Source organism: Paroedura picta, chromosome 6, assembly GCF_049243985.1.
Source record: "Paroedura picta isolate Pp20150507F chromosome 6, Ppicta_v3.0, whole genome shotgun sequence".
Taxonomy (NCBI): Eukaryota; Metazoa; Chordata; class Lepidosauria; order Squamata; family Gekkonidae; genus Paroedura; species Paroedura picta.
Genome location: NC_135374.1, coordinates 10709108 through 10725923, shown reverse-complemented (window position 1 = coordinate 10725923; position 16816 = coordinate 10709108). Strand labels below are relative to the sequence as shown.

Genomic DNA, 16816 nt, shown 5'->3' with positions numbered 1-16816 from the left:
AGCCATGTTGTGCACCTTTCTCAGCATATTTTGATAGGCTGTGTGATGCTTGTGATGTGGAATAGGTACCAGAACTAGGATTTAGATTTGGAACCTGGCGTTTTGGCTTTTTGGATATGGGCTGAAAGACGTTTTCAGTTCTCTGATTCTTTGGAATGGCACTGAAGGCCACAATCCAAGGGGAGGGAAGCTGCGTTTGGCAGGGCTCCCTCCAACCTAGGCCGACTCCAGACAGGCAAGCAATGGAGTAAGGATTTGATGGCCACAATCACCAGTCACGTAGAAACAGCAAAGACAGGCAGCCCCGAACCTGGAGCGATGGTGAAATGAACAGTCCGGTTGAGAAACGGATCAGTGACGAGGCACGAAATGTAAAGTGTTGAATATAAGTGTGTCCCGGCAGGAGTAAATTTTATAGTATTTATATAAACAGCCGACCCCAAAAGCATTCACTGGAACAAAGGAGGTGTCGGGGAGAATGTCATTTTGTTTTCTGTATTTTTAAAAAAATTATCTCTGCTTTTCAGAAATAAAAAAAATATTAAAAGTACTTCTTGCTTTGGCACAGCTACGCCGAGGAAGCATATAATAAAGCTTGCAGATCTGGATGCGGTCTCTTAGGCCCCTTGTCAAGGAGTCCTGAGAAGGTTGATTGGTGCCACATGTGTCATGTAGCCAGAAGATCCTATGACTGTCCAGAAGCCACAAATTCAAGTTCTTTAGCATTATCCCGGGTGCGCCATGAGGAGGCGAGCTAGAATCGCACCCCCTATTTTATTTTTCTATTTTTTTTTGCAGCCCTTACCTTGGGGGATCAGGGAGGCTCACAACTTAATGATAGAACATTACATAATGCCTCTGTGATCTTTGCAGTTCTTTCCACCCTTGTCCATGCCTCTGAAATACCTACATGTTCAATAGGTAGGGAGGCAAAAAGATGGTGGTGGTGGGGGGTGAGGATAGGTAGTTAGTTAGTTAATTAAAATTAGTGGCCAGGTCAAGTCAAGTCAGATTTTATTGCATGTAGCCCTAGGCCATTACAATACAAAAGGAAAATATAAAGGTAAAGGTAAAGGTATCCCCTGTGCAAGCACCGAGTCATGTCTGACCCTTGGGGTGACGCCCTCTAGCGTTTTCATGGCAGACTCAATACGGGGTGGTTTGCCAGTGCCTTCCCCAGTCATTACCGTTTACCCCCCAGCAAGCTGGGTACTCATTTTACCGACCTTGGAAGGATGGAAGGCTGAGTCAACCTTGAGCCGGCTGCTGGGATCGAACTCCCAGCCTCATGGGCAAAGCTTTCAGACGGCTGCCTTACCACTCTGCGCCAAAAGAGGCTCTTGTAAAGGAAAATATAAAAGGATTTAAAACATTTCAGATCAGTAGTGGCCAGGTAGAGAACCGATTTTTAGTGATCCATTTTTAGAATGTAAATGTTTTTATAATTAGAAGAATTGGTTTTTATGCCCTGCTTTTCACTCCCAGAAGGAGTCTCAAAAGCAGCTGTAGAATTTGTTAAACATTTAGTAGGTGATGTGACCAGATATAGTCATATCAACCCATCCACCCCTCCCAAAAGGGTCAGTGATGTGCCTGAAGAGGATGGAAGGGGAGGGGTCCTGGGTGGGCATGTACACAGCTATGGTTCCCAACCATCTTCTGCACAGTCACTCCACTTCTGGGGTATTCCAAAGCCTGAAGAATGTTTCAGGGGTTTCTTGATAGTAAGAAAGTTGAGAAAGGCTGTATTATACTACATTGCTTTTCTTAAAAATCTCTTCCTGGACAGCTCTGCTTTACGATGTTTGCAGAATGATTGACGTGTGGGAAGATAACAAGAGCCTTGCTGGGTCAGACCAGGGGTCCATCTAGTCTAGCATCCTGTCCCACACAGTGGCCAACCAGTTCCCCTGGAGGGGCAGCAACAGGGCTTAGAGGACAAGACATTTGCCTGATGATACTCCCTTGCTCTGAGATCCAGTGCCTCTGAATGTGGAGGTTCCCCTCGGTTGATTATTGCAAGGGTTGTTGTTGTTGTTACTTGCAAAGTCGTGTCCGACCCATCGCGACCCCATGGACAATGATCCTCCAGGCCTTCCTGTCCTCTACCATTCCCCGGAGTCCATTTAAGTTTGCACCGACTGCTTCAGTGACTCCATCCAGCCACCTCATTCTCTGTCGTCCCCTTCTTCTTTTGCCCTCGATCGCTCCCAGCATTAGGCTCTTCTCCAGGGAGTCCTTCCTTCTCATGAGGAGGCCAAAGTATTTGAGTTTCATCTTCAGGATCTGGCCTTCTAAGGAGCAGTTCAGGCTGATCTCCTCTAGAACAGACTGGTTAAGCTCCCTCAACTAGAATATTGTCAGAATGTGTATTGATTGCATAGTGTGCCCAGCAGTGAAGATTAAAAACATATCAGCTATCCTCTCATCTGGCCTAGTTATTGAATGGATGTTTGACCTGCATCCTATAGCTTCAGGGTTTACCTTTTCCCCCTCTACATGGGGGTGGGCGTTGTACATTGAAAGGATTTCGCAATCCTGCAGAACGAGGTTTTAATAATGGGGAAATTCAAGATGGCCTTGCCAATGAACACGCCAATGAAACCTTATTGCATCTTTTAATAGCTGTGAGATGAATTCTGGCCCTGCTGGTGGACCTCCTGAAGGCACCTGGGTTTTGGCCACTGGGTGACACAGAACATTGGACTGGATGGGCCATTGGCCTGATCCAACATGGCTTCTCTTATGATCTAATGTCTGGGGCAGAGATGTGCTTGGAGGGGACACAGTGGGAGGGCTTCTGGAGTTCTGGCCCCACTGGTGGACCTCCTGAAGGCACTTGGGTTTTGGCCACTGGGTGACACAGAACATTGGACTGGATGGGCCATTGGCCTGATCCAACATGGCTTCTCTTATGATCTTATGTCTGGGGCAGAGATGTGCTTGGAGGGGACATAGTGGAGAGGCTTCTGGAGTTCTGGCCATGCTGGTGGACTTCTGAAGGCCCTGCTGGTGGACCTCCTGAAGGTTTTGGCCACTGGGTGACCCAGAGTGTTGGACTGGATGAACCATTGGCCTGTATTCTAATCACCAAGTTCCTTGTGTGAAGGACAAAAACAAAGAGAGGATCAGAAAGATGTGCATTTGATTTTATTGGCCTCCAAAAATCATAATGCTTTGTTCTAGATTTTGGCAATGATGGGTGAGGTTGACATAAACAGGAATGATTCCTTTATAGATCTCTGGCTGGGGATTCATCATAGGACAGAGGGGCCAAGTTACAGCATGCAACTGTTTTTAAAAAAGTGAAACTTGAACAGAAATAATGCCAAGCAATTTCTTTTCTTTCTTCCTTTTTTAAGATTGTTTGGAGAGGCCCTACAGCATTGGCCGGTGGCCCGAGACAGATTGCTTTGCTAGGCTGCTAGGTTTGTCCTTGCTTCTTTGTGTAGGGCTGGGAGGGGGGTGGTAGCTCAGGCTAGCCTGATCTCATCAGATTTCGGAAGCTAAGCAGGGTTGCCCCTGGTCGGTATTTGGATGGGAGACCTCTAAAGCAGCCTTGTGTCAGAGACAATTAATGGTCTTGCAAACCCCATGGTCTGCCCTAAGTTGTCCGTGATTTAACAACCACAAGGGGGGGGGGGGAGGAAAGAGGAAAGCTGCCTCCTCTACAGATCATTTACGTATTAATCTTCTTCATTTGTACCCCCAAATGGATCCCCAAAGTTCCTTCCATCATTCTCCATTTTATTGTCACAACAACCCTGTGAGGTAGGTTTGGCTGAGAGTGTGTGACACGACCAAGCTTCCGTTGGCAGAGCAGGGATTCGAACCCGGGTCTCCCAGATCCTAGTCCGACACACTAACCACTAAACCAACCTTTCTCAACTTTTTTCACCCTCGAGAACTCCCTGATACATTTTCCAGGCTTCGGAAAACTTCAGAAGGGGTGCGATCTTGCAGAACAGGGTTGGGAACCAGAGCTGTGGACATGCCCACCCTCCCCTTCCCACCCCTTCCTGGCCCATCACTGGCCATTTGGGGAGAAGGGTCCGGTTGACATGACCCCATATGGTCATATCACCGGATAACTGTTTAACAAATTTGAAAATATATATTAAAAGTTAACTCCCCCCCCCCATTCAGGAAACCCTTCCAAGGCCATCAAGAAACTCCAGGGTTTCATGAAACCCTGGTTGAGAACGCCTGTGCTAAACCATGCTGGCTTTTGACAGTAGCGTTCTTGACTTCACAGTGGCAATGTGGCATCAGAATCCAACAGCTGGGCTGGGAGTGGTGGATTGGGACCCCCATTTTTGTAAAATTGGATTGCTGAACTCCTTTTTACTGGTTTCAACCCAGAACACCCCTCCTGGGGAGTCAGCTTCGGTGAGCTCGATGGGACCCCCCCCCCCCACACCCCAAGGAGCATGCTGATTCTTTCAGCTTAATCCAGGGTTGGCAAACCAGGTTTGTTGAGGGTCGGCAGAATCTCCTATGCTCCCCCAAACTCCATGAAGGAAAAGCAGGCCAAGATGTAGACTAGTTTGAGCAACAGAATGCTTACCAAACAGGGGTTCAGCCACTGAGCCATGCCCCCTGTTCAACAGACAGGCCCCTGTTCGAATGGTGGGGTAGGTTGAATTCTCTGCGGACGGAGTTCCCATTTGTTTTGCTCGGCTTTTGCCTCTCTCCATAGAATCATAGAGTTGGAAGGGTCCACACAGGCCATCTAGTCCAACCCCCTGCTCAACACAGGATCAGCCCAAAGCATCCTAAAGCATCCAAGGAAAGTGTGCATCCAACCTTTGCTTGAAGACTGCCAGTGAGGGGGAGCTCACCACCTCCTTAGGCAGCCTATTCCACTGCTGAACTACTCTACGCTTCCTTGCTGCTCTGCTCAAGCTGTCACTTTTCACTCCCCTGCTGGTTCCGTGGGCCATAAATAGGGAGCTCTGTGGGCAGTCGGAAGACGGCCTTTTAAGCCATCCACTTCCTTAGGCCTTATTTAGACAGTCTGGCTCCTTGTGTCACTTCTTCGTGGCATTTGGGGCTTTCTGGAAGCTTGCCGGTCTAAATCCCTGCCCTCCCCAAACCCAAAGCAAAGGAGGGGGACCCTTTTGACTTCAGGGGGTGGTGGTGGTGGGAAAAGTGGAGGAGCAGAGGAGGTTAGCCATTGCCTGCCCCGGCATAGCAGCCTTTGACATCCTTGGTGGTCTCAAATCCCATTATTGACCGGGGTTGACCCTGCTTAGCTTCCAAGATCTGATCAGATAGGGTTAACGGGGGCCCTGCAGGTCAGTGGATTTAGGACCCTTTCGTTCCACATAGGATTGCCCCCTAAGCAACGGAGGAGGAGGCACTTGAGTTGGAGGAAATCTCCATGTGGGCTCTGGGCCAAGGGTCCTTGGGACAGCCAGCTTGGTATGGAGAGCCAGCTCACTGTAGTGGTTAGGAGTGTGGACTTCTAATCTGGCGACCCAGGATTGATTCCCTGCTTCTCCCCCACATGCAGCCAGCTGGGTGACCTTGGGCTCGCCACGGCACTGATAAAGCTGTTCTGACCGAGCAATAATATCAGGGCTCAGCCTCACCCACCCCACAGGGTGTCTGTTGTGGGGAGAGGAAGGGAAGGCAATTGTAAGCCGCTTTGAGCCTCCTTCGGGTAGGGAAAAGCAGCATATAAGAACCAACCCTTCTTCTTATTCTTGCCTAGCGTGAATTATCTAAAAACACGCCAGACTGGAAAACCTTCAAATTATTATTTTTTAATTGGGCTTCCATGAAAACAAGAGTCACAGTAAATCCGTGTTCATCAAACCTGTGCAAAGCATAGAGGGTCAGGCACGGTTTGATATGTCTGTCTCATGTCTTCCTCACAGGACTGACTCAGAGGCCTGGAGCAATGCAAGAATGCTATTCCTTCAGAGTAATCTCCAGAGTACCTTTGGTCCTCCTCAAATGCTTCAGGCCAGTCCTACCTGGGATATAATATGGTCACCAGGCCAGGACCCATCCCTTGGGATTTCCCAAGCTGGATCTGGCAACCTGATTTATCATCCAGACCCTTGTTAGTTGTAGGCCTAGAATTGGGGGGACCTGGGTTGAGCTTCTGGCTCTGCCATGGAAAGCCCCCAATTTGACCGTTTATACGAGGTCACAGGTGCAGTTTTATATCGGGGGATTTGGCAACGCTGGTTATTAAAACACGTGCGTGGCTGGAGATAAGGGAGAACCTCCCTCCCCGACAACCAAGTCGGAGAATTATTGCAAACGGCGGCCTGTGGACCTAGTTAGCAGGCTGAGTTAACAACCTACATTTGCACGTTTACAACCGCGATAAATATTACAAGGGACCTTTTCTCCAGCTTTCTCCCCCCCCACCCCCCTCCATTTGTTAGTGTAACAGCTTCCGCATTGACATCCCCCATCCGTTTCCAGAGCTGTACCGGGGGCGATCTTCTAAAAGCCTGATCCAAAGCCCGTAATAAAAATACACGGGGGGAGCGGCAGAAGAGTCCACCAAATGATCCCGATCCAGAATAAGCATCGGAGCCAGACACAATTCGCAACCACTACCAATGCCCTGCCATGGACCTTTCCCATTGCATCCCTTCCCACCCGGGAGTGGCGTTTTGTGGAGATGCGGTTGGCCATGGCGGGAGGAAGGTCCTCCAGTGCGATGGTTCGGCCGTTGGACTTGAACCAGGAAGGGGTCGGGCTCCGATCGCCATTTTGCCCCGTCACGTATTCTCAGGCTGAGATGCAAATGGAGTTCCTGAGCCTGTGACATCACCAGACGTTATCCTACCATAGGGTGGAGGCAGAGCCACTCAAGGCAGAGGGGCCATGCCTTGGTGGTAGAACATCATCTTGGCATGCAGAAGGTCCCAGGTTCGATCCCCGGCGTCTCCACACAAAGGATCAAGTAAGGAGGGATTCTGTCCTAGATCTAGAGAGCTGTTACCAGCCTGAGTAGACAATCCTGACCTGTTGCCTGGTTCAGCGTAAGGCCGCTCCATGAAGCTTGTTTCCTGTGGTTCTGTTCACCATGGGCAGGGGAGACACGGGACCGTCCCTCGACCTGGAGCAAAGTGACACACTTGCCGTGGGAAGCCATGGCTGGACGGGAGATGGTTTTTCTGCAGGGGGAGGAGAACCTCTGTGTCCTGCTTTTTTTCTTTGGACCGTGGGCCCGAGTCCGGGGGCGGGGGCTTTGCGTGTCATTTATGTATCACACATGTCCTGCCCTGCCTCCAAACAGCTTAGAGAGGCTTATCAGTGGCTCCTACCCAGGCAGCTTAGAGGAGCGGATGGGCTTAGCTTTGGAACTGGGAGGAGGATTCCGACCAACCGCCGTGGCGACGTTTGACTTTCTAGCTTGGCCGGGGAGAAAAAGGTCTTCAGCTGGCCCTGGGGTGGAGAGGGCAGGGGTAGCATTCCTTGCATCTCGCTCCCCAGGCCCTGCTGAGGCCTTATTATGGGATAGTGCAATCCATATAGCCCTCTTTAAGTATTTGAAAGATTGTCACTTGGATGCTGTTCCTGCTGGCTGCAGAGGAGAGGACACGCAGTAATGGGTTTAAACTTCAAGTACAATGATATAGGCTAGATATCAGGAAAAAAATGTTCACAGTCAGGGTAGTTCAGCAGTGAAATAGGCTGCCTAAGGAGGTGGTGAGCTCCCCCTCACTGGCAGTCTTCAAGCAAAGGTTGGATGCACACTTTTCTTGGATGCTTTAGGATGTTTTGGGCTAATCCTGCGTTGAGCAGGGGGTTGGACTAGATGGCCTGTGTGGCCCCTTCCAACTCTATGATTCTATGATTCATATGGATCTCCCCTTTCCTTGCAGCCTCTCTTCATCCTTTCGCAACCTGCAATTACTTTCGAGTTGCCAGCTGCCTGCCAGGAAGGAGAAATTCCGTCTCTCTTGGATGGAAATCTGGTGTGTGGAAAGGGGAAAGCAGAAGATGCTTTCCATGGCATGGAGGTCCATCACAGTTGGCAGGGTGTAAGGGGTAGCTGAGCATGGAACTCCTGGCTGTTTCAAGCCTAAATAGCTTTCTTGAGAGTCCTAACAGTCCAACTGACTAACTTTTGTTCTGGAGGCAAGCAGGGAAGAAGTGGTCTCAAAGGTTCAGGAAGTCTGGACAAGATCCAGCAGGGCTGTTCTTAGGTTCTCATGAAGACCTCAGCCTCTATGCCTTGTTGTTGGTTGTCCAGAAGATCTGGTTGGCTGCTGTGAGAGACAGGAAGCTGGACTGGGTGGACCACCAGTCTGATCCAGAAGAGCTCTTCCTATGTTCTTTTGAAGGCCTTGGCCTTTATACCCTGTTGCTGGCCCTCCAGGGGAACTAGCTGGCCACTGTGTGGGACAGGAGGCTGGACTAGATGGACCACTGACTCCCCTCCCTCACAGGGTGTCTGTTGTGGGGAGAGGAAAGGAAAGGTGAATGTAATGTTTTGAGACTCCTTTGGGTAGAATAAAGCGGCGTATAAGAATCAACTCTTCTTCTTCCTTCTTCTTCTTCAGTAATATCAGGGCTCTCTCAGCCTCCCCTACCTCACAGGGTGTCTGTTGTGGGGAGAGGAAAGGGAAGGAGACTGTAAGCTACTTTGAGACTCCTTCGGGTAGAAAAAAGTGGCATATAAGAACCAACTCTTCTTCTGCTACTACCTGATCCTTCTGCTACTACCTGATGCCGGGGATCGAACCTGGGACATTCTGTATGGCAAGCAGATGCTCTGCTACTGAGTCACAGCCCCTCCCATGAGCAATATGGTAGGATAAGAATGCCAAGAATGAACATGTGAGGGTACAGAAATGGCATATGTTACATCCATGGCCCTGGGAATACCTGCATGAGGCAGATGCACTGTTGGTGAGTCTCCTAATACACACAATTGACAGTTCATCTGAAAGGGCTCCCAGGTGGATTTTCTGCCTTGCTTCCCTCGCACCAGAGACCAGATTAATCCTGGTACGCGTGATTACTGTTTCCTCAGGAAGCAGCAATGCATGACAACTCCATCTCTCGAACAAATCTGGGGTTGGGATGTACGTGTGTTGCCCCTTTCAAAAGAAAAAAGGGTGATTGTGCTTGGTGTCGTGGTTAAGAGCGGCAGCTTCTGATCTGGCAAGATGGGCTTGATTCCCTGCTCCTCCACATGCAGCCAGCTGGGTGACCTTGGGCTGGTCACAGTCTTGATAAGTGCTGTTCTTACAGAGTTCTGTCAGAGCTCTCTCGGTCCGACCTCCCTCAAAGGGTGTCTGTTGTGGGGAGAGGAAGGGAAGGCGATTGGAAGCTGCTTTGAGACTCCTTCGGGTACAGAAAAGCACAGTATAAAAACCAGCTCTTCTAGTGGGATGATTGCAGCTAGCAAATCTGTCCCAGATGTGTGTTTGCAGTGCCTGAGAAAAGACTTCTGATTTCTGCTCACAGATGTGGGCCCTTTTTGTCCGATTTTTTCCTAATTTTCCCCTGGATTTTTCCTCTCCCGTCGGAACAACATCCTGGGGGGATCGGTGGGCAGCGGGAGGATTCTATTCCGCTGACGGAAACGCCTTGCTGTGGTGGAAATTCCAGCCTGGATCTGAGCATGTATGTTGAGCCAGCTGCTGCTGATGTCTTGCCTCTTTGGGTCCATTTCAGTTCCAGAGTCTCAGACTGGCCCTAGCGGTGATCGGGAAGTGACAGGACGACAGGGCTGCCTAACAATAGAGCGCTCACCTCATTCGCCTAACACCGTGGTTCTCAGCCTTCCTAATGCCACGACCCTTCAATACAGTTCCTCCTGCTGTGGTGACCCCCAGCCTTAAAACTATGCAAGCATTCTTTCACCCAAATTAAACTGAAACTGACCCATGGCGTGAAGATCATGATTGTCTATAAATTGTTTTTTTTTCAGGGTTTCTCAATTCAGTCCTGCCTCTTGTCCCACCATGCTGATCTCACACTTTTCCACTGCTCCAGAAAGATTAACGCTCTATCTGGATCTACCCTGCAAGGCTGTTGTGTGGATGGCACCCCCCCCTCGCAAAGCTGCTTGCCCTACCATGACCCCTGTGAAAGGGTAATTCAACCCCCAAATGGGTCCTGACCCCCCCAGGTTGAGAACCACTGGCCTAACATAAAGACTACAATTTCCCCCCTTTTAAAAATGTGTTCCCTAAATCAACTTGATTATGATGTTATCCGTTCAGTCGTGTCCGACCCTGGAGATTCTATAGGAAAGTTTTCACCATACGTTTCTGTCAATGGCTGCTTGTTTTAGTTGGTTCACGGTCTGAGTAAACACGGTGCTGCCGTCCCCTTGATTAAGTGCCAGGAGAAGGAGAGGAGAAAAACCGAGATGCATTTGAGCAGGTGGGGCCACTAGTGGGCGCTGTTACAATAACATTTGCGGCTCTCCCAGCCCTTTCCGCATCTGAGAATTGCCAGCCTGGTGTTATTTGACAAAACGGTAAGGGGGGGGGTCTTGAAAAGGGGCGGGAAGACGCTCCCCCGATGCCGTTCCACCCTTTTGAGCGATGGGTAATTAATGAATCCAGCTGAGGTGTGCTGTCACATTTTGTTCCTGTGCAAATGCCATGGTAAACATGATGACATACCTAGTTGTGCCGAGCGAAGACGTGAAAGGCATTTTCTGAAACTGTCAACACAGAAGGATCAATAAAAGACTTTGGGGTGTGTGTGTGTGTGTGTGGGGGGGAAGAATGTCCTTGATGCAGCTGTCACGCCGACACAACATAGATATTCTGCTCCTAAGGGGGGATTTGAGGTCATAGAATCATAAGAGTTGGGAGGGACCTCCAGGGTCATCTAGTCCAACCCCCTGCTCAATGGAGGAAAAAGGTAGTCAGAAGTCACCAAGCCAGGGAGCAGTTGTGCGGTGCCCTCGTAGGATTACGGCAAGTTTTGCCCTGATTGTTGGATGATCTTGAGCCAGTCTCCATCTCCCTCTCTTTGTTGCACCTACCTCGCAGGGTTGTTGGGATTCCACACTGGGGGAAAGGAACGTTATGGCTTCACTCAGAGGTCTTTGGGTGGGTGGGGGGATAAAAATGTGCTGCAGGGAGTGGGGTGTGACAGGACGTAAAAGGCTGAGCCAAGAACAGACCTTCTCCATTTCATTCATGGGGTGATCCCCCAGGTCTAGACTTGATCGTGCCTGCGTGGCCTTTCTGAGGTCCCGCAGAGAACATAAGAGAAGCAATGTTGGGTCATATCAGTGGCCCATCCAGTCCATCACTCTGTGTCCCCCAGAGGCTAAAAGCCAAGGCACCATCAAGAGGTCCCCCAGCAGGTCCAGAACTCCAGAAGTCCTCCCACCATGGCCCCTCCAAGCACCAAAAATTACTTACTTATTTATATCTATATCTTAATTTATATACCGCTGCTCTCAAAGACTCGAGGCGGTTTACAATAAAAGAATAAAACAACCCATCCCGTAAAGCCCCCAATGCATTAAAAGATGGCTGTTCATTGGCGTTAACTTCCCATCTCCCCTCCCCTGTCCAGCTTCAGTCCGGAGCTCTTTCGTTAGGAGCGAGGGTCCTGATCAAACTCATTCTCTAGAACAGGGGTAGTCAACCTGTGGACCTCCAGATGTTCATGGACTACAATTCCCACGAGCCCCTGCCAGCAAATGCTGGCAGGGGCTCGTGGGAATTGTAGTCCATGAACATCTGGAGGACCACAGGTTGACTACCCCTGCTCTAGAATACAGAACACCACTGCTGCTACCATAAGGGAAGCCATGTTGGATCAGACCAATGGTTCATCCAGTCCAATGCTATGTGTCACCCGCTGGCCAAAACCCCAGGGACCAGCAGGCCAGAAGCCCTCCTGCTGTAGCCCCCCCCCCCGCAAGCACCAAGAGTCTCTCAAACAGTGTTCCATTTATAAAGGTAAAGGTATCCCCTGTGCAAGCACCGAGTCATGTCTGACCCTTGGGGTGACGCCCTCCAGCGTTTTCATGGCAGACTCAATACGGGATGGTTTGCCAGTGCCTTCCCCAGTCATGACCGTTTACCCCCCAGCAAAGCTGGGGACTCATTTTACCGACCTCGGAAGGAGGGAAGGCTGAGTCAACCTTGAGCCGGCTGCTGGGATTGAACTCCCAGCCCCATGGGCAAAGCTTTCAGACGGCTGCCTTACCACTCTGTGCCACAAGAGGCTCTTGTTCCATTTATACTTTGTGGCTAATAGACACAGACGTCTTTTAAGGGAAGGTCACAGGCTGTGGATGGAAGGCCGGAATGGCATAGCAGAGTTGAAGAGCCATTAGCTGTATTTATCAGGCCTTGCAATCAAGCATGAAAACAGTTACGTTCTTGCAGTTCGGCATTCCATGGGCAGTGCTCCATCCTGGAAGGGGAGAGCCCAGGAGGTCCAGCAATGTATGAGCAGAAAGGGAAAGGAACTTTGCACAGTTCCATTTCTGCATGCGAGACCGCATCGGCTGCATTTAGAACCAGGGGCCTTTAGAGCAGTGATTCCCAACCTGGGGGTTGCGGCAGGGCAAGCAGCTTGACCAGGGGGGCCACCATCTACAAAACAGCCTTGCAGGGTAGATCGAGATAGAGCGTTTGTCTGTCTGGAGCAGCGGAAAAGAGCGAGATCGGCATGGTGGGACAAGAGGCAGAGATGAAGTGAGAAACTCCGGAGAAAAAAGCAATTTATATACAGTCATGAGCAATGAATCCTCACACCATTGGTCAGTTTGGGTTTAATTTCTGTGAAAGAACACTTGCGTAATTTTATGGTTGGGGGTCCCCACAACAGAAGGAACTGTATTAAAGGGTTGCGGCATTAGGAAGGTTGAGAACTACTGCTCTAGAGAGAGAAGGAGCATCCTATGGGTGGTTGCATTGAACCTGTACCAGGACAAATACCTGTTGATGCATCTTACATATGTGGGAAAGACAGTGGGATGCAAGCAAAGGTGGGCCCTTGCCTCCCTTCTGCCCTCCAGACATATAGAGGCTTTGGGTCTTTGGTGGACTGGGAAATCCCATGTTCTGTCCTTGGGATCGCCAGTTAAAAAGGACCAGGTGGCTGATGATGGGAAAGGCCAACCCGACTGAGGTCCCTGGATCCCCGTGGTGCTAGAAACTATTTCTTTTGATTTTTAAACAGCTGCAACCCTCTTTCTCCCCTAGGTTGTGAAGACTATGGTCCCGTCTCCTCTGAAGAGCCAAGAAGAGCTTGACCCCCTGGCAGAAAGCGTTCAGAAATGCCCAGTTGACTGTTGGCTCGATTTCTTCTTCTTCGTCCCTGCAAAAGACCTCCTCCTAACGATTTAGCACCACTTCCCTTGTGGTCCCGCCATGTCTTATCTACTGGCCTGAACCATTTCCTAAAATGGTCTTTTTGCTATTCCTTGTCCTCTGGGTTTTGAAGGAAGATGTCTGCAGGAACTGGGGGCTTTTGGTGTCTGCACAGGCCAACGAAAGGAGGGTCGTGGCCTACATGCCCGGGGACATTATCATCGGAGCCTTGTTCTCGGTCCACCACCAGCCGAGCGTCGATAAAGTCCACGAGAGGAAATGTGGCGAGGTGAGGGAGCAGTACGGGATCCAGCGCGTGGAGGCCATGCTGCACACCCTGGACCGGATTAACCTGGACCCGACCCTGTTGCCGAACATCACGCTGGGCTGCGAGATCCGGGATTCGTGCTGGAATTCGGCGGTCGCTCTGGAGCAGAGCATCGAGTTCATCCGGGACTCACTCATCTCAGCGGAAGAGGAGCAAGGCCTGATGAAGTGCGTGGACGGGTCCAGTTCTTCGTTCCACTCCAAGAAGCCCATCGTGGGCGTCATCGGGCCTGGGTCCAGTTCGGTGGCGATCCAGGTCCAGAACCTACTGCAGCTCTTCAACATACCTCAGATCGCTTACTCGGCCACCAGCATGGACCTCAGCGACAAGACCTTGTTCAAGTATTTCATGAGGGTGGTGCCGTCGGACGCTCAGCAAGCCAGGGCGATGGTGGACATTGTCAAGAGATATAACTGGACCTACGTCTCCGCCGTGCATACTGAAGGTAAGGGAGCCCACGTTTTCCATCTCAGTACAACACTCTCGTGGGATAAGAGGACAGTAAGCACTTGGATCGAGGCTATAGATTGTTGTTGTTAGTTGCGAAGTCATGTCCGACCCATCGCAACCCCATGGACAATGATCCTCCAGGCCTTCCTGTCCTCCACCATTCCCCGGAGTCCATTTAAGTTTGCACCGACTGCTTCAGTGACTCCATCCAGCCACCTCATTCTCTGCCGTCCCCTTCTTCTTTTGCCCTCGATCGCTCCCAGCATTAGGCTCTTCTCCAGGGAGTCCTTCCTTCTCATGAGGTGGCCAAAGTACTTGAGTTTCATCTTCAGGATCTGGCCTTCTAAGGAGCAGTCAGGGCTGATCTCCTCTAGAACGGACCGGTTTGTTCGCCTTGCAGTCCAAGGGACTCGCAAGAGTCTTCTCCAGCACCAGAGTTCAAAAGCCTCAATTCTTTGACGCTCGGCCTTCCTTATGGTCCAACTTTCACAGCTATAGATAGGCTATAGATAGGGATGGCCAAGCTGGCTTTCCAGATGTCCATTGACTACAAGTATCAGCATGTTGGCAAAGGCTCATGGGGATTGTAGTCCACGGACATCTGGAGAGCCGCAGTTTGTCCACCTTGTTAGGATTGTCTTGGCTGGTGTTTATCCTCTATTAACTCTTGTGCATTGCCGTGCCATCCTAAGCAAATTTTGACCTAATTGCAGGGAACCCTGACCTGGCTACCCCATCTTTTCAGGACTTGGAAGCTACGTCAGGACAGCCCTGATTAGTAGTTGGATGGGAGACCACCAAGGAAGTCCAGCGGCGTTGCCCTGCCAGGCCAATGGCAAACCACTTCTGGACAATGAATCATTGAAGGCTCTCGCGGCCAGAGTCAACTGGCCATTGTGCTTCTTCTGGGCTGTGTGGTCGTGGTCTGGTTGTTTAGTCCCTGATGTTTCACTGGTAACTCTGGCTGGAATGTTCAGAGGTGGAACACTCAGAAATGGGATCTTTCTTTGGTACGGGGAGATTCTCGTCTTGACAGATCCTACCTTTCAAGATGCTGGCCACAGTTACTACAATCAAAGAGTGAGAAAAAACCTACCCCTTGGCTACTAACAATATTTACAAAATAGTACAGAATAAAGTAAAAAGTCTCTTTGTTCTGTGTTGCTTTATTGTAGTGCAGAATCCAACCAGAATGGTTTCTTGACATATCCCGTTTTCAAAGGGTAATTTTCCTCAGTGGTTGTCCTCTCACTTTTAAGTATAATGACAAATAGACAATAACACCTCTATTAAATAGTTTAAAAGAGGGGTAGTCAACCTGTGGTCCTCCAGATGTCCATGGACTACAATTCCCATGAGCCCCTGCCAGCGTTTGCTGGCAGGGGCTCATGGGAATTGTAGTCCATGAACATATGGAGGACCACAGGTTGAGGATCCCTGCTTTAAAGCCTACACTGGCCTTTGGCTCTACACTGCAGGGATGCAGTGGGGAGCAGTTAGATTACTAGCATCCCTGCAGTGTAGAGTCAAACACCCACTGGCCATAGTTACTGGTGGAACATCCGGGACTAAAACAACCCCAACCCCAAAGCCCAGAAAACCCACAACGGCCACATCTTATCACCTCTTGCCTTGAAACCCCTCTTGGGTTGCTGCACATCAGCTGTGACCTGACGGCATGTTCTACTACTCCAGTTGGTGGTGTAACCCTGCTGAGGATGGCAAATGAATATCATTGTTGTTCTTATTGATGAATGTGATGTATGCAGACCGCTTTCTAAACAATACAGGTTGGGTTGCCGTCAACTCTTTAAGGGTTCTTGACTGTACTGTATGTACGCAGGTGAATGAAATCAAATCATTGTTGGTTGTCTGATGTTCATTATATGTTACTCGGGACAAAGCCCGTTGCATTCAGGGATACAACGGGTGCTAGATTGGCTGTGTGTGTGTGGAAGAACTCTGTGGATGGCCTCCCCCCCCCAGGACCTGGAAAGGCTGTTGGCAGCTGTTAGGGAACTCACCAGCAGGGGGAGCTCTCACATGGCAGGGATCTGCAGCCTCCGAGCCTCGGGGGAAAGTGGAAGGAGGAGGGGGTGGTCAGGGATGGGGGACAGAAGGCGATTGGCTGGCTGCTGGACAGACAGGCAAACTGATTGGAGGAGGAGGCACTCAAGGGTGGGACAGCTGCCCTGAGTGGTTGTTAAGCACTGAGTGGCACTTAAGCCATGAGACCAGCTCCTCCTCCAAGCCCTTACCAGAAATATTAAGTGGAAACAGATATTCATAGAGTTCCTTTCTGATTTTTGATATGTTTTTTAAAAAGATTTTCACAGTGTGTTGTCCTTTGGATGCAGAGCTTTATTTGTGGGGTTTTTTACACCGTGACCCTCACCTATTTTAAGCCCCTATTGATCAATCCAACGTATACAGACACTTTCTAAACGATGCCGATCAAATTGCAGCAAGCTCTTTTAAGGGTTCCGTACAGCAGGGGTAGTCAACCTGTGGTCCTCCAGATGTCAATGGACTACAATTCCCATGAGCCCCTGCCAGCATTTTCTGGCAGGGGCTCATGGGAATTGTAGTCCATGGACATCTGGAGGACCACAGGTTGACTACCCCTGCCGTAAAGCATTGGAGTTTACACGGGCGAATGAAATTAGACCTCAGCCATTGAAATTGAATCGGGCCATGATTGTTTTCATAATGGTTTCTATGGGGGAGGGGCATCAACAGGTCTTGAGTTAACTGGCTGGTTTTA

At 50.0% G+C, this 16816-nt stretch overlaps 1 protein-coding gene across 5 annotated transcripts in view; it reads left to right on the top strand.

Annotated features, from left to right (window-relative positions):
- GRM5 (glutamate metabotropic receptor 5) overlaps nt 1-16816 on the top strand; it is a 287732-nt gene that overhangs the window by 12848 nt on the left and 258068 nt on the right. For all 5 annotated transcript variants that reach the window (XR_013231702.1, XM_077341416.1, XM_077341418.1 and 2 more), the window contains exon 2: nt 13167-14047. Coding sequence is in view for 4 of the 5 variants with exons in the window: in XM_077341416.1 (XP_077197531.1) it covers nt 13369-14047 (679 nt within the window). In the remaining variant the exon portion in view is untranslated. The remainder of the gene's footprint in view (nt 1-13166; nt 14048-16816) is intronic.